The sequence below is a fragment of the Sciurus carolinensis genome, chromosome 6, assembly GCF_902686445.1.
Source record: "Sciurus carolinensis chromosome 6, mSciCar1.2, whole genome shotgun sequence".
Taxonomy (NCBI): Eukaryota; Metazoa; Chordata; class Mammalia; order Rodentia; family Sciuridae; genus Sciurus; species Sciurus carolinensis.
The window spans coordinates 33,714,022-33,741,483 of record NC_062218.1 but is presented as its reverse complement, the minus strand read 5'-3'; the positions used below and the strand labels follow the sequence as shown (position 1 = coordinate 33,741,483).

The following is a 27,462-nucleotide window of genomic DNA, read 5'->3' as shown; positions in this document are numbered from 1 at the left end:
CCATCACAGCCCATTGGCAAGTCTATGGAGGTTCTACTCCAGATCTCAGAGTGGGCTCATGAGTAAGGAGTCAACACAGAAGCTGAGGAATCATTTCCCAACTTCCAGCATCGTCCATCCGCCAGTGTGCTTCATACTTTTGATGGCAAGAAGTGTGGCAAGCCTTAAGGGAGTGGTTGGGGGCCAGTGTGGTTGTTGAAGGGAGGAAAATAAAACCAGGTCCCTGATTTTACATCTCCCTGGGGGAACTGTCCACAAGAAGTATGTAAAATATAATTTAGTAAGTACATAAATATTTAGACAGTGTTAATAGGGATGAAAAAAGTCCACTGCAATTTTACTATCTGTGCTGGAGCTTGCCAGCTGCCATATTTGAGAAGGGTTTTGCACCCTTCTTCAACATTCTTCATAATAAGTTTGAAGTTGACGCAAAATGGACAATGAACACCATCCCATGTAGCCAATGGATTAAGCAGATGGAACCCCAAACCGGGGAACCCATGGTGGGATAGCTCATTTTACTGACTCTACGGGCAGTTATTCAGAGCCAGTTTGTGCTAAAAAAGACCTAATGTAGTCATCTCCCTGGACGCCCCATCCCTATGTGAACACACACAGAAAGTACATTTTTAGCTAACTTCCATTAACCCTCACTTTATACGTGAAAGCAATGAGAATAGTTTCATTATGTAATTTCTGACAATAAATTTTAACATTTATTGTCTTAAGATTTTAAAACAAATTTCCCTTTTTCAAATTTGCTGGACAGAATACATAGAGCACCTTTAAGGAGAAAATACAGACCCTCACTTGTGTGTGTTTTTGTACATGTACCCATGAATGTGTGTTGAGAAGGGGCACAGGACTAAGTTGCAGGGAACAAATCTGTTATTTTCTCTCATCCAGCCTTGCAAAAGAGTAAGGCCAAATACTATTTTATGAAAGTTTGAACTTCTTGGGTCTATTACACATTTTCATCAGCTTGCTTCCTACCTCAAAGATAGAACGTTTCTCCAGCTTAGGGAAGAATTTTCTAATCTCAGTCTTTTGTTATGCCTCCTCGTCAGTCCCTGGCAGAATGGATCTAAGGTTTGAGCAACACAATCATCACCCCCATGGAAACGCGATGCCACCTTGACCTACCTCCTTTTCCCTTCCCTGCACTCTGGCTATAGTCCCTGAAGCCCTGGATAGCGTGAGGAATGAGTTTCTAGGACTTTTTTTTTTAATTCATGAGTCCCCAAATAACCTCATATTCCCCTCTGATGCCACTGTGCCTAGGACCCTGATGTAGGTAAGAGTGGCAGTGGCAAGAATGAACTGTGTTCGGTGAGAAGAACCAGCAATTCAGACCAAATAAGTCATGGGCAAAACCATTATGGGAATGGGAAGGACATAGAATGAGACAGACGTGATTACCTTTTACACACGTATGATTACACTACTGGTGTGACTCAGCATCACGTACACCCAGAGGAACGAGAATCGTGCTCCATTTGTGTACAATGTGTCAAAATGCACTCTATCGCCATGTATAACCAATTAGAACAAATAAAAAATAATAATAATAAACATTATTTCAACATAAAAATAACAAAGAAAACTCACACATGGTAAAAATTTATCAGTGATTTTTCTGAAGAACAAACTTGGGCAAACTGTTATTATCCACTTACAGCCTCTCTTGTGACTAAAATCATGACATGCAATCAAGTGAAGGCATTTTATTATCGTCTTTCAGGGGCTCTAACCTGGGAAGAGTAACCGCCTCCATTGAAGCGGTTCATTCTCGTCTTGCTTTGATTACAAAAGTGACACAAACCCATTTAAGGAGATAAAAATCTGGTTTCCAAGTTATTTTAGATTCATTAATTACCCACAGTTTATGGGTCTTTTATTTCTTTTGTGCTCCAAAACACATACTAAAGATGCAAATTCAAAAGTCACGTAACCTTAAAACCCTCTCTAGTTGCATGCAGCCTTTTAATACCCGTCTCTATACAATTATCTACAGGGTAGATACAATAGAGGTAGTATATTGTAAAAAATTAAAAACAGACTTTCTGGTAAAGTATTTTCAATAATTCAAGAGCAACAGGACTCTCTCAGGGTTTCTCAACCTCGGCACTGTCAACATTTTGGACTGTGAGGTCTCCTGGGGGACAGTCCTATGCACCGTGGGACAGGATGCCAAGCAATGCCCCTCGCCTCATCAGATGCCAGTCCTGGTCCCCACCCCACACTCAGTCATTTCAATAAAAAAAATGCCTCCAAACATTGTCAAACATGTCCTGGGGAAAAAAAATCGTGCCCCACTGGAGAAACACTGTATTAGCCTAATATACAAGGTATTTAAAAGCACAAATACACCACAGTAAATTTTTAAAAAATTAGAAATCCATTCCTAATAAGAGTGGTGGCATATTTATGGTTTTCTGTAGGAAACTGAAGATACGAACTGGCTACAAAAAGAAACATTTTCTGGATGTGTTCCCTTTTTTGGTGTCTATCCCTTGTGCCATCTCAACCTTTGTTTAACATGATTGGCTACCTTTATGCAGATTGCTAAAAGCAAAGAGATTTTCTGAAATCATGGACTATGAACTGGAAATCCAAAAGATACAATGAAAGCATTTTTTTTTTTTTCTATCAGCCATCTTCCTGGGGCTGTGGCCAGTGAGAATACATAATTCTGAGGAAGAGCCAAACACATGTGAGCTAAACAAGTTTTCTTCAGAGGAATTGCATCTTATATTAATTTTACATAATTATATTATGGAGGAATACATGTGAGTCCTTTGGGCTAAGCATTATAGAGATTTTCAACAAGAGGAAGCAATGATGAATTATTTCAAACGATTTTGGGAAAATAAATTGCAAGGCATTTTAGATGAAGTGTTTTGTTTTTGTTTTTTTTTTTACCTAAAATGTTGTTAACTCTGAGTCCTCTGGATTACAAAATATCTCTTCTTGAGAATAAGTAAAAGGCAAATACTTAAATCATCAAGAGTTAAGAAGGAAAAAAAAAAGAGTTAAGAAGGTTCTGCAGATTGTGTATACTAGTATGGGCAAGTTGGCAAGGGAGAAAGCAAAGTTAATACTGAAAATATTTATCAGCTTGAATTTCACAGGTACCAAACTATCAGAATGGTTGCTGACCCTACACCTAGCTGTAGTAGTGTATGTCAACTGAACGCCAACCCTGGAAGAAAGAAAGATGCAAAGCAGGGGTTGCCATCTGTGTACAAAGCAGGAACAGGAAAGATGTGTGTGAGGAAGTGTTTAAATATACATATTTGCATCTGCATCATTTATCAATATGCATAAGAAATTTGTGACAGGGGTTGCCTTTATAGAGGGGAATTGAGGAAGGTCACCAAGTAGTTTACCATTTAAAGTTAGTCAAGTTTGAGATAAAAAGGGAGCGTTACTATCACTCCAGAAAAATAGGCATAAACTTGTACTCTATTAAATCAGGGTGTCAATCACCCAAGCACTGATAGAGGTTGGAGATAGTGTACTTTTTTGTATTTTTTTTAAGTAAAAGAGTCCTAGGGAAAGGATGGATATTCAATCTTCAAGAAAATCAGAATCGGAATTGGAGAATGTCACCTTTTTTTTATAATTTTTGTCTTTCTGTCATTATCACTAAGGTTAAAAAAATCTAACTATTTTTGTTATTCTTGTTAAGGGTGAACCTGGTTATTGAAAATCTTATCTAGGAACTTATTAATGATGATAATGATCAAGCAAGCTCTGAAACTAAGAAGTCAATATTTGTAATCAAATAGTCAGAGTTGGAGCTATTGATTTGCCAGCCATATTAGTAAGGTTGGGTGGTCTTTACTGTTGCTTCAAAGGGTCCTATGTAGGAACTTGTTGCTCATTGTTTCTTCATCTTTTGAAGTTCAGTGAAAGGTTTTAGAGTATGGGTAAACTCAACTCAAATATCATTACTCTTATGTTGTTCAGGAGTATGTTCTTCCAGTTGCATTGGTTTCAAAGTAGCTTAGAACATTAATGTTAGTAACTTCAGAATTTGGTCAATTGGGGGAAAATTATTTCATGTAATAAGTGAATTAGAAACAACAATGATGGCAATCATTGAATACATATTGCATATAATTTTTTTAATTTTTTAATTTTTTTATTTTTTACAGACTGCATTTTGATTCACTGTACACAAATGGGTACATCGTTTTGTTTCTATGGTTGTACACGATGCAGATGCATACCATTCATGTAATCATACATGTACACAGGGTAATGATGTTTGTCTCATTCCACCATTTTTCATACCCCCCATCCCTCTCATTTCCTTCTACATAATTTAAAGTTCCTCCATTCTTCTCTCACTCTCCACCCCCCCCCACCCCACAGCCACATCAATGTTTATAGCAGCTCAATTCACCATAGCTAGATTGTGGAACCAATCTAGATGCCCTTCAACAGAAGAAGTGATAAAGAAACTGTGGTATATATACACAACGGAATATTATTCAGCCATAAAGAAGAATAATATTATAGCACTTGCAGATAAATGGATGGAATTGGAGAATATCATGCTAAGTGAAATAAGTCAATCCTAAAAAACTAAAGGCCAAATGTAATTCTTGATCTAAGAAATTTACAGGCATTAGCTCATTTAATCCTTAAGTAAATGGTTTTTAAAAAGCCTTGTAAGAAACAGGGTAATCATTCTCATTTAAGAGAGGAAGGAAATAGACTCAGAGAGGTGGAGTAACTTGCTAGCTTGCCTGACTCCTAAATGGCAAGGTCAGGATTTGAACCCGGGTTGAGAACTGCAGAGCTTTGCTTTTTTTTTTTTTAATAAGATTACAACTTTTATAAAGTTTACTTTATTCAATTAAAACTATAGTTATGTGAAGGAATGAGAACATTTAAATGTGCCCACAGGCTGTCTTTTAACCAGGACACTGCACTGCCTCCTGGCTCAGGGTTGGCAGCCAAGAAACTTAAGTTCCAGTTCCAAGTCTGTGACTTCCATATTTTCTAAACTAAAAACAGGACGTGGAATTTGCCAATGGGTCAGGGTATTTCTTGGGTTTTCCCCATGAAATCTAAGATGTGAAGTTGCTGAAAGTAAGTAGGATCCTACTTCTTCACCATTGCAGCAGTGAGAGAGGGATAGTTAAAGCTTTGTCTTATAAAAATAGAAAACCCTCCTCTGAGTCAATGCTGTTCAAAGTACTGTGCACATATGAGACTGTAATTTTCCTAAGTCCTATGAGTGTCATTATCGTTTTCATAGCGATAAGCAAACTAATTTAGTTTCCTCGTTCAAGGTTAAGCAGCCAGTGAGATTCAAACACAGGCCAGCTGGCTCTTAAGTTGATGCTCTTAACTAGCTTCTTGTTACAAATCTGGAATGAATCTAGAATAAAGGGTAGGTTTAGAATATGAATTTAAAAATACAGAATGAATCTAAAATCAAAGAAATCTTCCCCAAAGACAGACTTCTTTCCAGGTGGGGGTACATTTTTTAATTTGATATTGTGTGTGTGTGTGTATGCAGGGCATTGAACCCAGACTTTCGGAATGCAAACCATACACTCTACCATGAAGTTGTACCCCAGGTCCACTATTTGCTATTTCTTTATGCTTCTTGCACTAAGGTTCAAAGTCCTTGGTAGCTGTGGTATCCCTGGAGGTTCAAGGAAGCCTCCCTCCTATATTTCCTCAAATTCTCCCTAGTTTTACTATATTCCTGCTTTGGAGATTGCTTGAGAATCTGAGGAACTTGTGGGCTAGACAAGCAGTAAAGGGAGGCAAGTTAGAAGACAAGGAGATCTTAGCAATTCAGGTAATTTAAGGCAAATTATGTAACTTAAAGTACATAATTCAAACTGGAAATTGCTACTCTTACAGGTTTTCTTCACCTGCCTAAGTCCGTCATCTCCACCCCACAAACACACATGCACTTCAACTTGGTAAGGAAACAAACTGCTGCAGTGATTTCCTGCCAAATCACGGGTATTCATCTGATGCCAACCTCCACTCCTCAAACATGAACTAGAATCCTGGGGGTGCCAAGCCCAGGTTTATGTATGGTGGGGAGACAGAAATAAATGAGACAATTTCTGGGCTTAGAAACCCTAGACAGACCTAAGTTGCCTGCCTGTAATTCCTTAAATATGTGACTCAACAGTTCTAATAATGACAGTTCCATTTGTGGAGCCCATATCGGGGGCCAGAGAGGCAGTTTATAAGTTCCATTTCTAAAGTACATGACAATTCTGGTAGCTTTGTGATTTTATCCCCATTTTATAGATGATGCAACTGAGATCCCACTAATAAACTAAGATCAAATCAAGTTCTCATACTCTTTCCATGGCAGCCTACGGCAGTTTCAGTCTCAACTTCCTTTCCTGTGAATTGGAGTTGAATTGTTAGAACTACTGTAAGAATAAGGACAATATAGAATCAGGCACATTGCCTTACACGCTCCATGGTGGTTCCTAGTATTATGAAGGAAACTGACACAGAGGTATGTAGCGCATCTGAAGTGCATTTCTGAATTACCAGGAGGGAGCAGACCTTCTCAGCTGGGCAGAGTGTGATTTTGTGGTATTCGCATGGAGCCCTGAAAGACGTAATGTGTTTGGGTGTGTGGCAGCAGTTGGTGGAGCCAGTGGGGTGCAAAGCAGTAAAACATTTTCTGGGTGAAAATTAAAGGATAAAAAAGGAGATTGTCGTGGCCACATGTGGATCTTTGGTGATTTAAAAAAAAAAAGGCTTCAAATTTTTCAAACACTTATAAAACAACTAGAAAATTTGAACTGCTAACTGTTAAGAGATGGAGAAATCACACCATGGACTCTCCCAGATTAAATGGGATTCTGTTCACAGAGCAAGGTGGATATTTGCTATCTTTGCTAAGTAACACCCAGACCAGGAGGGCAGAGACAGTGTAGCAGGACCTCAGAGAAGGAGTGATAAGTGTCAGTGTAGAAAAGATAAGAATGGAGAAAAAGAAAGACCTGGAAATGAGGCTTCTCAGTCAGTGCAAACCACGTCCTTATTCTTTACCTGCGTACTCCAGACCAAGTCCCCTAGACAGACCTAGTTCTCAAAGTAAGCACATTCTCCTGCTAGTCTGGATATGGCTGAATTATCAGCACTTAAGATTTATAAATAATTAGCAAATCCTTTTTTATTACTTACTTATAAAAGGGATGAGTTGTTCTGTCGCATCTCACTAACAGCAAAAGACCTTAAATGTGGATCAAAACAAGAAAACTGTTGCATACCACAGAGATGCTAAACCTGGCCATGCTGTTCAAAGCATGCAGCCTGAATTTACAATTGAGAGTCTTAGGTAGGAACTTAAGCGCTTACTTTCATTTTTTAAAAGGATTCTCAATTTTAAAACACGGAAGAATTTGTCAGTCATTTCCAGATTTTTTCAAATTAAAAATAAAAAGGTAGATAAGTATCAAATCAGAGTCCATCCAACAAAATAGATAGAAAAAAGGTTAGAAGAAAGAGATAAGTTGTTACTTAAGCAAAAGTGAGCAAGTCACTCTAAGATGACCAAAAAAGTATAAGCACAACAATAGTTCTTCCCTTTCAAGAAACTCTCACAACTTATTTTGCCATAGAGGAACTTAAATGTTACAATATCTTGCTAACCAATCAGCAGTGTTGCTGGCCTCAAACCAGGAAGCCCTTTAAAGTATAGTATTTTCAACTGTGCAAGTGACACTTCTGGCTATCAGCTAGTTTTTGTTCCCTGTGCTTATAGGATGGAAAAGCAGATGTGAAGTCCCTCATGGCGAAGTTTAACGCAGGGAGCAACCCGACAGAGGAGGTCTCGGGCAACAACAGGCCCTTCAAAGTCACAGGACAAAGCTCCCCTTCAGGAATACAAGCGAGGAAGAACTTATTCAACAACCAAGAAAATGCCAGCCCTCTCACAGGACCTAGCAACGTGCCTAAGTTTGGGACTCCAAAGCCACCTTTGGCAGTGAAACCCACTTTTGAGGAAAAGCCTGACAAGGAGCCCAAACCCCCGTTTTTGAAGCCTAGTGGGGCGGGCCAAAGATTTGGAACAGTGGCAAACCCAACCACCAGAGACCTTGAGGCAAAAGTGGGATTTCTGAAGCCTGTAGGCCCCAAGCCCATCAACTTGCCCAAAGAAGATTCTAAACCTGTGTTTCCCCGGTCTCCTGGAAGCAAGCCATCCCTTCACAGTGGGAACCAAGACCAGGACTTGAAGACACCAGGCCCAAAGCCGGGGCCTGCTCCTCCGGCCCAGGAAAATGAACAGAGGCAAGTGTTCCCAAAGCTGGCGGGGGCTAAAGGCAAGTTCATGTCAGCGTCACAAGATCATGACCCCAAGCCCCTGTTCCCCAAGCCCGCCTTTGGCCAGAAGCCATCCCTGAGTGCCGAGGACTCCCACGAGGACGAGAACCCCACAAAGAATGTGTCTGCACAGAAAGGACCCTCAGCAGCCCTGGGAGCCAAGTCCAAGAGCGGCCCTTTGAAACCAGCAAGGGAAGACCCCGAAAATAAAGGCCATGGAGGTGACACTTCAAGTTCACCGTTTCCTGGAGTGGTTCTGAAACCTGCTGCCAGTAGAGGAAGCCCAGGACTCTCCAGAAATGGCGAAGAGAGAAAAGAAGATAGGAAGATAGATGCTACCAAGAACATCTTCCTGAGCAAAGCGAACCAGGAGGAGGTAGGGGCTCCTCCTGCCAAGTTCCCTAAGGCTCCTTCCAAGTTGACAGTGGGGGGGCCATGGGGCCAAAGTCAAGAGAAGGAGAAGGAAGAGAAGAACCCAACAACTCCAAAGCGGATGCCATTACCTCCCTTGTCAGTTTTGGGTCCACCTCCACAAAAACCCAGCAGACCACCAAATGTAGACCTGACAAGATTCCAAAAAACTGCTTCTGCAAACAGTGAGTTGTTTCCTTGCTTGCTAATCAGTATGGTTTGTTCCCAGCAAAGGGTGTTTTCAGCTCCCAGGGAAAAATTCCTAACAAGAAATGATTTCATAACTAGTACTTGTGTAGGAATTTTCTTTGGCATTTTATTTTTTTCTTTTTTGTGGAAGGTCTGAGAATGTAGAAGTCTGAGTTCTATGTAAGCATTCTATGAGGAGATGACTTGTGGGCTGGGTTATTTTGGCGGGGGAGATGGGAGGAGGAAATACATCCATTTGATTGAAGTAGATTTGCTTAATGATAATCATTGTATTTACTTCCTTAGTTTCGTTTCATTTCAGTAAAGAGACCGAGGTATGTTACCTTTACTACCGCAAAGGAGCTACACAGAAAGTGAGCAAACTTCTCAGTCAGAAGATCTCAAAGGGGACAATTTTGACAACCAGTGGGTATTTAGCAATGTCTGGAGGCAATTTTTACTGTAACAACTGGAGGGTGCTACTGGTTTTTAGCTGCTGTGGGACAGGAGTGCTGTTAAGCATCCTGCCATACACGCACAGGACAGCCCCTCAATACAAAAATTATCCAGACCAAAGTGTGTAGAGTGGAGCTTGAGAAACCCCCTTCCAAATCATTTCAGATATCCACATTCCTTACATTTCCTCTAAACCCAATGTTTGAATAAGAGAGGAGCAGGACTCTTGGGAACCAGTCCTGTGTGTTTCCCATTTTAGCTGTTTTGTTTTCTGATTTGTAAAGTAATACAAAACTAGAAATTCCACTGCATTATTCTCCTTCTGGGTGAGTAGTTGCATTTTCTTTCAGAGATATCACTGCAGTATTACAGTGTGTGGTATAATTTGATACTGAATGACTTGGCAAAGATTTGCAACCCTTCATCTTAATGAGGAAAGCTTGTGCCTGGGATGATTCATATTTTTGGTGAATGATGTACAGCTGTTGTTTATTGTAAGGAGAGGGAAAGGATGCTTACAGAGACCATACCACACTTAGTCATATTTTTCTCCTATCAAAACTATAGTCTAATTAAAGCCATTCTAGGCCTAACTTTTGTTGTTTTTTTTGTTTGTTTGTTTTTGTTTTTTTCATTTTTGCACTTTGGAACCATTGTGTGTCATCTACCTGAGATCAGCATATTCCTTGTTGGTAAACAGATTAGTGATCAAATTCTCCAGTAAGAAACCAAGTTTGGAAGACCAGGCATGGTGGCACATGCCTGTAATCCTAGCAACTTGGAAGGCTGAGGCAGAATGATCTCAAGTTCAAAACCAGCCTCAGCAGATTAGCAAGGCATTGAGCAACTCAGTGAGACTGTCTCTAAATAAAATATAAAAAAGGGCTGGGACTATGGCTCAGTGTTTAAGCACCCCTGGGTTCAATCCCCAGTTCCAAAAGAAAAAGAAAGAAACCATGAAGTTTGGAATGACCCCATGATTATTCATCTAGAAAGATCCAGCCTGTTACACATGGTGTCTCCTCATCTATCACCTTGTTTCAATGCTGATTTGTTACTCAGAGGTGTTATTCTTGTGAGAACCTCTGAAAGATTCTTATCTCCCTACTTTATTTCTTCTGTGCTTCAGATAAAAAATGAACTATCATAACCCTCATTTTATAGCTGTAAATTCATGCCAAGGAAATGGTTTTGATGTTAAGCAGAAATTTAGGGGCATTTTCTTCCATACCTCCCATCTTCGTTCCCACTCTCTTCCAGGTTTGGGTGGTGGAAACATGTGGCTCAATGTCATGCTTTTGGATGAGTCCCTAAAAATGCTAGGGAGGACCTCTTTCTGACCCTGTTGACCTGACAAGGTCAGCGCTAAGTGATAGAAGGACAAGGGATCCAGGCAGAACAGTAGGTAATGTTACCCTGTCCTCTTCCTCCTCCCCTTCCCGGTCCTTTTTCTATCCTGGCCTCCCTCACTGCTGCCCAGGTGCCCAAGAAGCAATCTCTACTTTAGATACTGTCATCAACATAACCCTCCCAACGCGCATCCCTCAAGATACATTGTGCTCCAAAATGTAGCCTGTTTCCTTTTCATCTATCCCTCCAACAAATCAAAACTCGATTCCTTTCAGTGTCAACTGACCTCGCCTTGGTGTCAGGACAAGTAATCGGATGTATAACTTCAAATTCTGAATAATGTCCTTTTAAAACATTCATCTTTAAAAAAAAAAAAAAGTACCTAATTCCTTTTACATTTTTTGAAACAGAAACTACATTTTGGCTCAAAAATGCCATAAGTATAAGTATACAGTGAAAGAAAAGTTACCTTGAGCCCTTGTCTGCCATTTGCAGGGTATTCCCAGTCCTTGCCCATATAGAAACTGCTCTTCTTAATTTGCACATATTCATCCAAAGTTTCTTTTATGCTTAGACTATATATATATAGTCTATTAGACTGCATATCTTTCCACATCTTAAAAAGGAGTAACTAATTATTCTTTAGAGATGCATAATATTCCAGTAAATTGGGTGACAGGCTAATTGATTTAAAAATTCGCATAGTTTCTGGACATTCTTTGTTGAAAACAATGCTGCAGAAAAATAAGCTGGTGCACATGTAATAAAATATGCATTTATTTTCTGAACACAGAGAATTCATTAATAGTCAGGTTTGCAGATTTCTGATCTTGCTGCTGCTGTTTTTCCTAAACCATGCTATAAATATTAGATAATTTAGCACTATATCTAGGAAGGTATAAAATACACCAGAATTAGAAAATACATATTCATGTTATATAATATCCAGGTAGCAAGATGAATAGTTGGAAAAGAATTAAATTTCTGTTGTACCAAAACAAAACAAAAAAAAATTCTGAGAGTCTACTATTTATCATCCTGAAGTACATAAGTGGCAAATTATAAAATATATATGTACACAAATATGTGGTATATTTTATGTCCAATCTTTAGGTGGGATAGATCCTTTAAGAGTACTATAAGTATAATTATCTCCTTTATTTTACAAGTGGAGGTTGAGGATAGGAGATGTGACTTACCCAAAGTCATACATCCAATATTAAAATCCAGGTCCTCAGATTTCAAGTTTGTATTTTATCACATACCATCCTACTCTATATAATGTGCATGATTGCATGTTCAGATTTTGTGTGTATGCATATTATACTGAACACTTATGTATATAATTACAAATACATACATAATTTTAACTCAAAGTACTCTCAAAGTTATCTTCTTTTTTTTGGTGGGGGACCAGTACCCAGGATTGAACTCAGTGGCACTCAACCACTGAGCCACATCCCCAGCCCTATATTGTATTTTAGTTATTGACAGGGTCTCACTGAGTTGCTCAGTGCCTCACTTTTGCTGAGACTGGCTTTGAATTCTCGATCCTCATGCCTCAACCTCCTGAAACACTAGGATTTAGAGGCATGCATCACTGTGTTGGGCTTTTCAAGTTATCCTTTTTAATGCTTATAATAAATCATGAAATAAATAGAATAATTTTTTGTTTTTGCAGTGCTGAGAATTGAACCCAGGTCCTTACATATGCTAGGCAAGTGCTCTACCACTGAGCTACATACCCAGCTGTTAGAACAGCTTTATTGAATTCATTTTAAGCCAAGATGTAGTGTCTGGGTCATCAATTTTTTAATAATATTAATAGGACAGGGACTAAAATTGAGTTGATAATTATTAAATAAGACTTTACTTACAGTGCTTAACAGTATCTGGCAGATGATAATAGCAAAATGAGTAAGCACTGTCAAAATTTGATTATATTCAGTAGCATTGATATTTTATCACAAAGCCTATCACATATTGATAATTTTATATTATAAACACTATTCTAGAAATTATAAACTGCATTTTATATGCTTTTGTTTATAATATGTAAATTTGTTCATGATTTATGTAAAATGTTGATGAAGAATTAAGTAATCATTGCTAAACAAGAGGTTTGCCACCAGAAGTCCCTGGAATGTCTTCACTCAGGGGTCCTCTTCCCAGCTTAGCGGTGGTATAGGGCAGTAGGTGTAGTCCAGATAGATGCACCAGGTGACAGCTGCCCTGAGATTTGATGCCTGTGCAAAATGAGGCCAAGGCATCTTCCCCAGCCGGGAGGGGAGAAAAACAGAAAATCCAGCAGTGATAGTTGTTATCCTGAGCCTGGTTCCACTGTTTCCTTCCCCATTGCCTAACAGCTTGGAAGAAAAAGAAATTTGTCCAAATTTCTGTGGATCATTATCAGCCCCAGCTGTTTAAATTGGCAGCTTCTGGGGAAGATGTTTCTGGGCATGCTGCCACAGACCCTAAGATTTTCTGACACTGGAGTTTTTACTTCAACTTTAACAAATGGGTGTTCTAAATACACCTGGCTAGACATGAATTTTCATATCACAGCATTGCAGGAAAAATTATTTGCAGTCTGGTATAACTAGAAAATTTGCTTATTTGCTTGCAATAAGATGGAAAAGAAAGGAGATGATATGCTTTATAAAAAAATGAGATTCTATTGCTAAATGGTTATTCACTAGTGTTTTTTAATCCACTAAGATTTAATAAATACCTATTAGAGCAAAAACATAGAGATTTACTCCAAGATTGTTTTGTTATCATTAGAGGTAATTATGAGTGTGATCAAATTAACTAAAGCTTCATCTAATTTTAATTATACAATTATAGGCTTTCAAAACTTTATTTTCATGTCTTTCTGCCTCATTTCTTTTTTCCAGGTTAACATCCAATTTCTTAAACCTTTCCCAGATGTACCTTCATTCATTACCATCCTGTCTAATATATTAGTTATTAAAATAATTATCACTTATTGAAGACTTGTCATATATTAAGTACACATTCCTCCCTGTTTATTTCTCCCAAGAATTAAATGAAATTCTGTGAAAACACCAAATCCCAGAGAGGGTGTAGCTTAACTAACCATGGCTAATCCTCATGTCCTCAGATTCCGTGGACTCTATCCTCACTGCTTTCCCACCCCCATGCTGAGCTTCCTCTCATGAAATAGAGGACATCATGAGATAATAAAACACACACAAATGACACCTAAAGACTCTTTGTTCCTCTCCTTTTCTCTGACTTCTGGTTGAAAGATTTTTTTTTATTATCATTATGAATACCACTATAAGCTTCATTAAAACAGAAACAAGTTTGCTTATCATTTTCTCATTTGGAGGACAGAAATAATACTAATCTTTGTTGTTTCTTAGGTTTGTCCTCCCACAAAAGCCTACTTAACTATAATGCAGCTACTCCCAGAGTTTTCAGTGTTAAATTTTAATACTTTCTATAATAATTACTATAACAAATTAGATAACCCTTGCCAGTAGACCAACACTCACTTAAATGGAGCTTCGACACAAAATGAATATTATACAGAGCATCTTTCTTGCAGATCCCTTTAGCTCACTCACTTGTAAACTGTAAGCTTAACTCCAAAATTTTGCTTCCTGAACATGGAGCTAATAACTTTTTTCTAAGAACCATACAAGATTATGAAAGCTAGAACGTCTAAAAAAATCCAAGATAACAAAATATTCTCTGAACTAACCTTTCCTTTGGCTCTGTCTGGTTCCCAAGCCAGTGATCAGGGACTTCTCCCCATAACCACACGCTGCCCCACGAGCAAGATTTGAATTCTTAAGAACCCAAGGACCAACTGTTGGTTTGCATGTAGCAGCTGGTAAAGACCTGCTGGGAGATATTCAGTTCATTCCTTTTTCTGGTCTTGTTCTTGATACTGGAGAAAAACCAAGACCAATTTTTCTATATGTCAACTGTATAAATGATCATTTAAGTACCTGGATTTGATTTCCAGCACCATAAAGAAAAAAATAAAAGAAAACAAAAGTATTAGGCATGTGGTGGAAACTTCTAGAAGGTGGTGAAAGCAGGCTATTTGTAGAAGTGGGTAAGATTTTCCTCCACAGATCCTGAAGCTGTTTTCTTCATCCCTTCATTCTCTGTATGTACTATATTATATGTAGCCTGACCTTATTAGACATTTATACATTGAAAACTTTAATGTCAGCGTGTGACAGAATTTTCCAACTGGCACTTCCAGCCATTATAGGAAAAAGGGATTTTATGCTCATATACCTTCTAGAAATTTGGTGATAAGTTGTTTTCTTTATAGTAGGATTTCTCCAAGAGCTAATATACCACTGTGTGCTTGGAATCTAAGAACAGGGACATAAAGAGCAGATATCAGGACTTTTTTTTAAACATCTCTCAGACTGGGCTACTTCAGGACACTGAAATCTGGAGGCAGAGCCCTCCAGAGCACACCCTGAGATTGGACCTCACTGCACAGCGGGGTTCAGCTGGCGGTGGCCACGAAGCCTTCACCACAAAGTTCTGGACTTTGATTGTCCAGTGAGCCTGATATGCATAGTGTGGCTCGTGTCCACTCAACCTGAACTCTCATCCAAGCCCAATTTATTTTATTTGCCTTTCTTGATCCCTGGGAAAGCGTTTCTCCATAAGACCCCTAGGTCTTCCATTTCAGGTTGAAACTCCTGGGAGTCACTGACTGGTAGCCACTTAGCAGCTTACTCAGGTTTGCCCCAGAAGAGAAATGTCTCAGACAGACTCTGCTCTGAACCACTCAAGTCCCTGGTTGGATCTCACGTGCTTCCCCTATTTCAGTCCTCACTAAACCCTGAACTTCTCTCATCTACTCTTCTAAGATAAGTCAACTCCTCAGCCTAAACCCTGTTCTCCTGAGGAAACTGTTCACTGCTGTTTCACATCCCAACAGCATCCTTTGGGCTTTTTTAAAATACAATTTCCTTATTGCTTTGATAAGCAAGTTACAGGGTCTCTATTTTGAAATGCTGGCATTCAGTCCAACTGTGGAGAAGTGTGAGGCTAACCTCAATGGACCTCTTTGAAAATGATTTGCTTTTCTGCCTGGATTCTCAGAGAAATGTTTGTCTTGAAGGTTTAGAATGAGCCACAATATGTCTGTGTCAATCACTCTGTCATCATGAGAGATGATGTTCCTCTTTGTTCTCAGGCTCTCGGGATTTTCTGTTCCATATGCATCGGCATCGCACTATTTCCTTTGATCTGGCGCGTGGATGACAAGCGCTTCTTCGAGCTCTAATCCAATGTGATAAATTTATCTTCCCTTCAGAACTGCCTCTGAGTTCTGAGCGTTGCTGTGACTGCACAAAACCATAGAGTGCATGAGGGCTGTGCTGAGGAGTGAAGTCCTCACTGTGGACCTGGATTTGTGCTACATACCAGTGGCCAGCCTTGGGAGCTGACCCCCTTTCTGCTCCTGGTACCATCTTGTTGGGGTACATAGTAGGGCTTTTATGCTTGTGGATTTCCATTAACCTTCCCCTGGTTGCTCACTCAGCCCAGGTCCTGTTAACCTGGGGCATATTAGGAAGAGTTCACAGTTTGGTCTCAAATCACTGCTTCCCCCCACTTCTGGGCCTGGGGAGCAGGTGGGATCTTAGATTGCCTCCTCTGGCACCAGAACTTTCTGTTTCTTCCCTTATACACCATTTTTTCCAGTTAACACATTAGGTTATTTTCTTTTTCTTGTAAGGTGGCTGCTAGTGAGTTTGGGATATTTATCTTGCCTTATTTTGTTTTTACTATTTTTATTTGGGAATTGGAAGAAGGACATCCTGCATGTCCCCTCCCTCATTATTTTATGCCAACTAAGTATTTAATTATAATCTAGGGATCAGCAACATTTCCTAAAGGAAATTCACCCCTTCAGAAGGCAGGCAGCTAGATGGCAGAAAGGAAACTGATATGGACTGAGTGCCTATGACAAGCCATCTTTCATGCCAACTAGGCTTACTGGTCAAGGACATTCAGATGCCTACCCCAACAATGTCTCCTACTCTAAGGTATGCTGTAGGCACAATCAAGGTGAAGTGCGGGCAGGGATCCAGCTATCTGATGAGTGCTGAACTCTGGAACTGGTGTTAGGGTCTAACCTTGGTTAGCCTGCAAAGGCCCTGGGAGCAGTCCTAGTTTAAGCCTTTATCGGCCAGTTTATTTTTAGAGTAGGGGTCAAATAGAATGTCTTATAGAGTGGAACCCCACACGGCATGCCTGTAATCCCAGCTTATTGGTGGGCAGAGGCAAGAAGATTACAAATTCAAGTCCCATCTGGACAACTTGGTGAGACTCTGTCTCCAAAACCTAAAAAAATAAAAAGAAATACTAAACAGGAAAAGAAAGGTGTCACCAGGACACCTGGCTCGTGGGGAAGGAAAATTTTAAGGGCCATTTTGCCGTTAAAATATCCCCTGGAAATTGGGTGCAATAGCACCTCCTGTAATCCTAGCCACTCTAGAGACTGAGGCAGGAGGATCACAAGTTAGAGGTCACCCTGGGAAACTTGGTGAGACTGTCTCAAAATGAAAAATAAAATGGAATGGAGATAGCTCAGTGGTATATCACCACTGGGTTTAATTCCCAGTACAGGGCAGACAGGGGACAAAAGTTCCCTGGGCATATTTAGGTTCTTAGTTCCTTGCATGGTACTCAATTTGACCTTCAGAATTTCTGCTCACACACTACCTAGTCTCCTAATATTAATTTTAGTTCAATAATAGTCCACATTTACCAATTAATTTAGAGAAAACGTTCCTTGCATTGGTAGCCATCCTGTTCATAAGAGAGACTATCACTTTACTCACTTATAAGAACAGAAATTTCATAAAACACAGTTTCAAGGAATATGTCAAAATTGTCCTTGTTGTAAGAACTATTCCCATGGTCAAGAAACTACAATTAATACATTTTAAGCAGCCTATAAGATTCATGGAAAGAGTGCCCCAAAATCTTGCATTATATCAACTTTAGTAGCATTTGTACAATATCAAAGATATGACCCTTTGTAACATAAATAAATGACTTTTTGATGACTGACTTGCCCTCCAAGTGTGAAATGTACCATGAGACAATTTTCAGTTTACACCAAATTTGATCAAAATTGTATACTTCCCAAAACAGTAAAAGCATTAAAATGAAATTACAACTTGCTTAAGAAAGAAGATTGAAAAGAAAATTTAATGACCAAATACAAATGCACATAAATCTAATATTAAAATACAAAAACTCCTCCTGATTTATCTTCAATTGCTCTTACACAAATCAAATTTAAAAAATAGCTGGGAAGATTGGACAAATGCACACATTATGATCCCATCTACACACTGGGCAGCTGAGGCCTTCCTTCACACAATCTGCTGAAGTCATTTCCAAGCCAAGTCAAACAAAACTCTTTTTCCAAGAATTACATTTCTAGAATATGCATGTGGCTTGACAGACTCTTGTCTTTGCCTTGATTAAAAGCCCATCTTTGTGCATTTTTTTAAAATTTTGAAACAAAAGGATATTGATTTCTGAAACAAAATAATAACTCCAACCATTGAAAGAACAAAATAATGTTTTGGGAGCTGAAACCCAGCTACCTGTTTTTGTAAAAATATCTGGAAATTTCCTAGACTTTTAGAGAAGGCAAAATCATGATAATTATAGCATGGCTCTAAAACCCAGGGAACCATTTAGAATACTAAATTATTCTTTCCTCCAGCATATGAGAAATAATGAAGAGAAACAGAATCCAAACACTGGAGAGTTTAACTGCTACAATATCCACTAGTAAATAGATGATACAAAAACATTTTTCTCCTCCGTTTTAATTGCCACCAAAGAAAAGAAGGTTAGACTTCATTCTGTCTGGCATATCAAAGGTTCAAAAAAACATCTAGAACACCTAATAGCAATAGATACTATCAAGACAAAGTAACCGAAGATGTGACATCTGGTTGTAGAAAAAAATCCAAACTAAAAACATTATGAGGTTTTTCTCTCCCCAAAGAAAGGACCTACATTGTAGAACTGGCTGTTGGTATTCATGACAACAATCTGCATCTCCGCAGCTGCACCACTGCACGCCACAACGGCTTTTCCAGCCCTGGTCTTAGCAACCGAGCATGTTTTTTCTGGGGGTGGCAGTAGGACTGTTGAAGTAAAGAAGGGTACACACAATACCCTTCTCATCTCTGTTCTTGGTTTCTTAAAACTATCAGCAATAAGATCGTCACCTGATTTCCAAAACAACTATGGGACAATATGACTAGTATGACCTGGTACTAAAAAGAAATCTATCCAAAAAAAAAAAAAAAAAAGCAAACAGCAAAGTCAATAAATATCACAGACATCCAAACTAAATTTAAAGATTTGTTCAATTTATTCTGAAATAAAATGTGTTCAACTATTACTAGGAAAGGAAAGAAACCTGGATTAGTGCCCAAAAGAGTCCCTCTTAGTGGCTTTATAGTCCTGTAGTACCTCCTAGATCTCTTGAAAATTGTCACCTGGAAGAAGCTGAGGTTTCCCCGAGTGCCCTCAGCTATTGAGGATCTAAACTGTGGCTTCTCCAGGACTTCTGCTTTTCACCGCCCTCCAGACTTCAGCTTCAGGTTTATCTCAAGTGAACAAGAAAGCCAACAACACACACACACACAAAGACACACACACACACAAAGACACACACACACACAAACACACAAATACAACCATGACTTGCTCCTCCGTCATGTTTCAAAAAATAGTTTTGTGCAGAAGAATAAGGCAAGACTGCAAGATCATTCATGCTTCTCTAAATTAGAAAGACTTCTCCACCTGATGTGAGATGTTTAAGCAAGCAAGAAACCTCACCCCTTTATAGGAATGGACTGTATTTGATTTCTCTGAAGCATTAAGTTCCCAGTCCTCATGAGGAGAAATGAATTGTGTTCTGTCTGAGTGGCTACAACTGGATGTCCCACCAGGTCACTACCATGGGAATCCTGCTTTCTCCATGAACCCTGAGTGACTATCTTTTGCTCCTCTGTTGGAATAGGGTTTTATCAGATGAGGCAGCCTGTGCTACTAACCCTAGCAAATAACATTTCATGCCACCAACCCAAACATCCGCCACTCTCTCATTTTCCTTTCTTCTTCTTTCTCTTCTTCTAAGGTGTGGTTCTTTAAAAAAAAAAAAAAAGAGTTACTTTTCATTTCTCCTACCATCATCACAAATATCCTTTGTTTTGAGCTAGTGAAACCCACTGGTCACTTGTTTCTGCACTACAAAAAAACAGGTCACTGAGTTGCATACTACTAAGAAAACACAGAGAATTGCAAGGGTCGATGTGATTTGGAGATATAAAAGCTAAAATAGGAAATACAAAAGCTGTGTTACTGTGCATTTTAAATTCAGGATTAAGTCAATTCCAGACACCATCCTATATTTTACAGAAAAATCTAATGCTATGTGCAGGAGATCAATGAACAAGAAAGTGGCTCGATTTCTAAAGGTTACTTCCATCTTCCATCTCTCACCTCTTCTAAATTAGATAGGTTTTGGGACTGCACCCTGCCCCTATGCTATCCTGCAATATTACCCAACCACGATCTCAGCGATTTTCTTTCCTTGTCACTGTAGACCACTTATTGAAAGCAATTGTGTGCAGGACAGATTTCATGAAGGTTTCAGAAACCAGAGGAGTTTATGTTGCATTGAGGCCAAAAGTTTAAAATGGAATACTAGCAACCTCTGTTCTTCAAAGGCAGCTAATTATTTTGCATCTCAGTCTCCCAACTCCTATTTCTTTGACCCATCTTTCTCAGAGTAGTTTAGCAGACTCCAGCCCAAACCCTTAAACTCTGCATTGTCTTTCTCGCATATAATCATAAGTTTCTTATCCAAAGCCCTTCTCCTCAGAAGAGGGTAGGATGGGATGGCCAGGAAGGGAAGTGATTTTATTTTACATTGCTGTTGATAGCCACTATGTTACTAGAAATGAACTGTGGATGAACAGAATATATGGAGGTGAATATATGTTCCAGTACAAGACTCTCAAATTTTGAATTACATAAGAATATCCCCAAAATTCCTAGTTCAAGAGTTCTGGGCTGGAACCCAGAAACTGGAAGAGTTATCAAGCCTCTCAGATGATTATAATGAAGTTGTTCCTGAATCACCTTAAAAAATAATGTAGTCAACTGTGGGAAGAAGGAGGTGAGGGGAAGCGGGGAGGAGATGTTTCTAAGCTATGGGTATTTTTCTCAACACAAAAGAAGTGACAAAATAATACTGAGACAGGATACCAGAAGTTAGGGATTACATCAAAACATGCAAATGAGTGAGTAACCTGTTTCAGCAAGCAGGTAGTGCCCTGTGCTTGGTCTTCAACATTTGCTTGCTTAGGGAAAGTGCAAAGGTGCTATTCAAATAGCTAACATCTGGGGAGGCCCAGCTCTGACCACTGTGTTGTCTGAACACCAGAGTCCTGAAAGTCCTTCATTGTGTCAGGCATTAACCTTTTGGTTGCTGGATCACAAAGAGGTCCACGCCTCCCTGAGGGATATCTGTAGCCCTTATGCAATTACAGCACACTTCCACTGTTTGAACAATTGGCAGTGAAAATGTTGACGCCAACTGACTGTCATCCTGGAAGGACAGAGCAGCTTGCCATCACGGAACACCTGTAATCAAGGACTCTTGTTATTCTTTCTTTCTTCTCTTCCTTTTTAGGTTCACTAGTCCCTTTCGTTTTCATTTCTTTTTTTTTTTTTCTCCTCTTCCCTGCAGTGGCCTGAAAGTTTTTTCTGCACCATGTTTTTCCCATGGCCCATAATTACTATTCATGAAATTAAAAAAATATTTAGCACTAGTAGTGGTATTCAAGGCAAAGAAGAAAATGGAAGTGCTAAGATAAAGAGGCTTTGAAAATCAGAACAACTGCACATCACTGAAGGGCTGCAGCTCTGTTCCATAATGACAGCAGAGTCCACAGTCCTGCCCAAGGTGACCCCACTTGTTCCTTCGGCAGGTCTCCATGTTTGTGATAGCCCTTCCCACTCACCCAACTTGCCAGGAAGGCTATGGGTTGAGGGGAACTAAAAGCAATTCGGTGTTTTATGCATCAGATCTAATCAGTGCCCCAACTAAACTTGCTCAGTTATTCTACTATCTAGCTAATTCAACATTGGGTAACAATCTTATTACTTAGTGAGTTTTAGCCTACTAAGTAGCTAATAGTTAAAATAGGCCTATATTCATGTGGTACTTAAAAGAAATTAGGCCACTGCAAAAGAAAGCCAGGCAGTTGTTCTAAAACAAAGGGTGATTTTCTTTTATAATACTTTTTTAGTCAGATCTTCAAAGAGACACGAATATACTATACGAAGAAAGACACTCTCAAATTCTGAGGCTGCCAAGAGATCCTGGTGTTTGTTAGTTTAATGACAAAAGGAAGGGATGGCTGTGGCACTGATAAAAACTTTTTTTTTTTTTTTCAAACTTGTCACTGTAATTGTGTATGCTGGAAAGTATTTTTTTTAGCTTGCCGTGAAGTTGATAGGAGAACTTGCAGACAGCTCTATGAACACTTAGCACTCCAAGAGAAATGAGGCAGAGAAGACGGGAGCACTTTTTTATTTTAAGAAATACAGGAGCTTTCACAATTATTTTTCACCAAGGAGAGTTAAGAGCAGATGCTTTGTTGCCAGAGGCACCTGGGTTCAGTACAAGCTGGGTGACTCGTTGTGGTTTCCCATGGAAGGTTCTTCCCTTTTTAAGACTCAGTTTCCTCATCTGTTCATGGAGAAAGAAGTCTCTCTGTTATAGGGTTTGCAATGATTAAAAGGATAAGTAGAAAGAGTTCCTGGTACACCACAATAACTTAAATCAATGGTAGGAATTTAATCATAGTTTTAGGGGAGAAAAACATTTAAATTTCAAATAGAAACCCCAATTACAAAATAGATGAACAACCGATAGTAGTCAGCAGCAGCTGCCACAGATATTAGTCAATACTAGTAAAAATGCATCCAGTTGTGGAAGATGTCAAATCACATTTTGTTTCATTTAAATGCAACATAAAAGATTTTCCTTATTGCATCAGCTTGATCCTCTTACTTCGGTATCTTTTTGCCTCTGTCCTGCCACATATCTCTTTCCTTTCATATTAGTTCTTCTATTTGTTGACTTCAGAGTTCTCTTTTCTTGTGTTGCCTGTTCAGTGCTTGGAGATTCTTGGTTTTGTGTGTAGGCTTCTAGTGGAGAGTCCATAAGATTGTCTGCCATTTGTTTTTGCAGCAGGGAGAAAAGCCAAATTAGTGAAACCAAAGAGGATTGAGGTGCTTGGATGGCTGTCTTCCACACAGATGCTCCCTTTGCTCCTGGACATTGCAGCAAGCAGAGCTCGACTCAGCTTCAGTCACCCAAGGGCTCAGTCAGTGTGCTTAGTATTTATTTCTGTTGTGTGGTTCTCAAAGTTCCCAGCTATCTCTGCTTCATTCCCTCGCGTGATGGCCCATGGCTTCTTCTGGCTCCCAGAATTCTCCATCCCTGAACACAGAGCGCTCTCGGGTGGCTCCCACTTCGATGGCCCTCTCTCTTCTGCTCTCTTTGAACTTGTGTTTCCTTTTGGTTGTGATCTCTCTTCAAACCTGCCTTTTATGGATTCCTCATGGTTTCTGACCTTCCATGGGCTTACTTTCTTTTTTTCCAATGTGATCTTTTTGTGTGTGTGTTGTTTTTCAGTTACATTTTCTATCCTTTCCAGAAGTTGAGAGTGAGCAGTGCTTGCTATGGCATGCAGCTCAGCCTATCATCTTGACTGGGAATTTTCAATACGGTAGCTAAAGGGTAAGCTATTAGTAGGATGTTTAACTGTCGTGAAGCATTAGCAGCAGGAAAATACTTACTGGGGTTACATTAAAAGAATCAAATGAGGTTTGGGTTTGACACAATGGGAAAGAGTGAAAAATTCTTCAACAGGATATATACACCAACGTAAAGTTTCCACCTAGTAATGATAAATAAAATAATCATCCTAAGGAAGCCAATTTTGTATCTGGATTTTTTACTGAAACTGTATCACAGGAAAAACTGACTTTGCGTGTTAAGTGACTTTCCTATCCACTAGCACTTATAAGATCTAAAGGAAGAGCTATGAGAAATGTGTCCCTCAAAGGCTATGTAATTAATTATTTGGAATTTGAAAAGTTAAATAATATCCAGCAAAGGATTTTGATTTAGACTCCGGACTGAAGGTGTAAATACTCATCATCTATTAGTTGAAATCAAAGTTAACTGAAGCTGGGTCAACCTTGTTTTTTTGATTTTTTTTTTTTAATTTATAGTACTTTACATTTAGAAGGAAAATGAATATGCATTAGTGTTCAAAGATGTCCAAGGGATAGAGATCAATTAATACTTCACAATAAAATACACATAATTTGTGTATGGTTTTTGAACTAGATCAGAACAGGTTCTTTATCAACTCTTGCTTTTGAGAAAGTTTTTAGAACTAAACACTAGTTCTAAAACATATATTCAACAAGTATTTCTCCATTATACTATTAAAATAAATTTGCGGGGAGGGAGTCAATCAACAAGAAATACATTTACTGAAGAGATTTTTTTTTTTTAAGTCACACCAGCAAACTAATGGAAGTTACTTCAGCATCTTGATTCAACAAAGAATTTTAAAATACAAGTCTAGTTTTTAATGACAGGAACATATTTAGTAACATATTCTAGAAATATGAAATTAATCTTTCCTTCAACACACCAATTGTCCAGTGTAAAAATCTTAGGGAATTTTCTAGAAAAGGCAAGAAAGTTAACTTTTATTAGTCTGTGTCACCTGATAAAGATTTTTATGTTCAAGCTCACCAAAATAACCTGAATAACTGTTTTCAAATTTTCATATTATAATAATTTTAAATGATTTAAACAGTCAACAACATTATTGTTTTGCTGTGAAAAATACATCTCTTTGTAGAAGAAAGCACATCAAACATATTTTTAGGTTAAAGTAATCAAATTACATGTTTTTTTAAGTTTAATTCTATCCTAAATACAATATTGCAAAGTGTCTCATACTTCATTGATCAGCTGGTTGAATTATAATTCACCTCAGAAACTTGGACCACTGTCTGCTTCAGATAGTTTGTTTTGAAATATATAATTACATTTTCTGATCTGGTCACAAAATTAACCTAGAAAATCAATTTTTAATAATTTAGCATTTTTTTCTCAAAATCAAAAATCGCCTTTTCTTCTAAGGTATTAAATAGGACTGAGTTTGCCATTAGATGAAGTAAATTTTTGTCACCTCAAAATATCTTACCTGATACATTTTATAACATTTCCTTTTGACCCAGGCCTCCTCAAGGCCACATGTCTCCCAGTGTGGCTTGTGGACCATCTTCATCAGAATGAGCTTAAGCACTTTTAAAAAAACTAAGAACTCCCACCCCCACCACAGCCCCCTTCCTGCATGAGAGCATCTTTGCTAGTTATTAATAACTTCCCCCAGAGATTCTTATGCACACTGATGATTGAAAGTTTTTAACTCCAATTAACCCTTCTTTAAATGACTCGTGCCTTTTTATTTTTTTATAACATCAAGAACAGCTTGTTTGGAGCTTTTCTAGAAACTTGTCTGCCTTAAGGACACATTGGACAGGGTAGGAATGAAAGGGTAGTGAAATCAAGGAATAGTCATCCTTCAAGCTAGGCAGTTGGTAGGAATCATTCTAGAACATCTTGTTCTAGGTTCTGTGCTGCCTTAAATGCTAGGAGACCTGACGTTTGGCAGTCTCATTGTGTAGAAGTATGGCAGACTCCCTGGACAATACGTAATCTCCCATGGTGCCAGGAATTCCTCCAATTCTTCTGCAAGTATTAGGTGTCCTTTGGACAGGTGCAACAGATCCAGTGCATATCCCTGCTTGTTACAATTGTGACCAAAGACACTTTGCATGCAGCCACTCCTGGACTGAGTCTGAGTGTACCCAAAAGCAAAAACAATACTATGACAGGGGACAGAGAGACCTCTGAGGACAAACTCTGTCAACTTGACTTGCTTATGCCTGCTGCTTGTTTCCATTTTCCTAAGGAGACAATTCTGCCCTCAACAACTTTTGAGGATGAGATTTTCCTGAAACAACTGAACAAAAACAGTAATTTTCCTAGATTAACACCAAAGATAGACATCAGGTATAAATAAAATCCTTCATTATTTTTTGCTCAGAAGCACCTATATAGTGCCCTGGGAGCTTTCTCAAATCTTGTATGACCACATAGCAATGGTAGATGATGTCTGAGCCCCCTCAGACATTAATGGCATCTGTACCTGCCACTTGTATTCCATTCACACCAGTAGTAAGGAACAGTAGGAAGTGGAGTGTAATTGCAGTGAAAATATAATAAAATAAAAACAGTACAAGAAGGTACTGGGGAGGTAGGCAGAGGCCAGCTTTGATAAGCCACGTAAAGGAACTGGGTCTTTAACCTAAACATGAGGGTGAGCTGGTCAGACTTGGTTTTAGAGAAGAATTGTTCTAGCAGCAGTATAAGTATTTAGGATACCAGCGTATGATTTTAATCATGGAATACAAGTTCTAGAGTTCTGCCGAACAATATCATGCCTAAAGTTAACAGTCCCGTCTCTTGTTCTTGTTTCATGCTAAGTGTTCTTTCACAATAAAATATAAGTAGGAGACCAAAAGATGGACTAACCCAGGCAAAGATTTGGACTATTCCAGTTTCATTAGAGATGGAAAACCACAATAGGTTTGAGAGAGGCTTAGGTTAGAAATTGGTGGATTGACTGCAGGGGTGAGAATAAAGAGGTATCAAAGGTGATTCCTAAGATTCTGACTTGAGCAATGATCACAGGTTTTGAGAGAATAACCAGGATTCAGGGAGGATTGAGATTTTTATTTTTTAGTTTTGGGAGTCTTTGAGACTCCTTTAAGATGTCAAGTAAGCATGGAGTAGAAGGGTCTGGAGCTCATAGGAGCTTCAGTTATCTCTGCACATTGTTGGTACTCCAGCCTATCTGTTGGGACTCAAAACTTTTCTGAGTTTTTGCACTATCTGGAAGACTATTATCTAGAGTTGTAGAGCCAACATGGTATCTACCAGCTACAGTGACTATGTAAATTTAAATTAACCAAACAAAATTTTAAATCAGCTCTTCTGTTGTACTAGCTACATTTTAAATGTTCAATAGCCGCATGTGGTTAGTAACTATAGGATAGAGCTGCCCAGATATTGAGCATTTCCACCATCCCAGAACCTTCTATTGGACAGCACTGATATAATGACCTCCTGCTACAATGTCTAAACTGAATAAATATTTCCCATAATATCATATGTGTTACATTTTGTATGGTGTTAACTATTTTGGTAACTGAGCTGCTGTGTATTGGGTATTCCATGTGAGCAAGGACTCCCCACTACTTGGCCCCAAGGTTTTCCTCAAGCCCACTAAAACACCCTTGCACTAATTGCATGGAAAACTTTGGTTGAATAAATGAGCATGTGACATGTTGAGTGAGCCAATTCTTAAATTTCTGTTCCAGAATTATATGGAAAAGTAATCACATATTCTCTTGGATTTATACTGACCTAATAGTTAACAAAAAATGAAAATGTAGAGTAATATAAGCTATATAAAATTATAGCATGAAGAGTAGAAGCAGAAAAGGTAGAAAGCAAACAGGACC

At 38.8% G+C, this 27,462-nt stretch overlaps 1 protein-coding gene across 3 annotated transcripts in view; it reads left to right on the top strand.

Annotated features, from left to right (window-relative positions):
- Fyb1 (FYN binding protein 1) overlaps nucleotides 1–27,462 on the top strand; it is a 148,621-nt gene that overhangs the window by 51,497 nt on the left and 69,662 nt on the right. For all 3 annotated transcript variants that reach the window (XM_047556469.1, XM_047556467.1, XM_047556468.1), the window contains exon 2: nucleotides 7,766–8,921. In XM_047556469.1, the coding sequence (XP_047412425.1) occupies nucleotides 7,766–8,921 (1,156 nt within the window). The remainder of the gene's footprint in view (nucleotides 1–7,765; nucleotides 8,922–27,462) is intronic.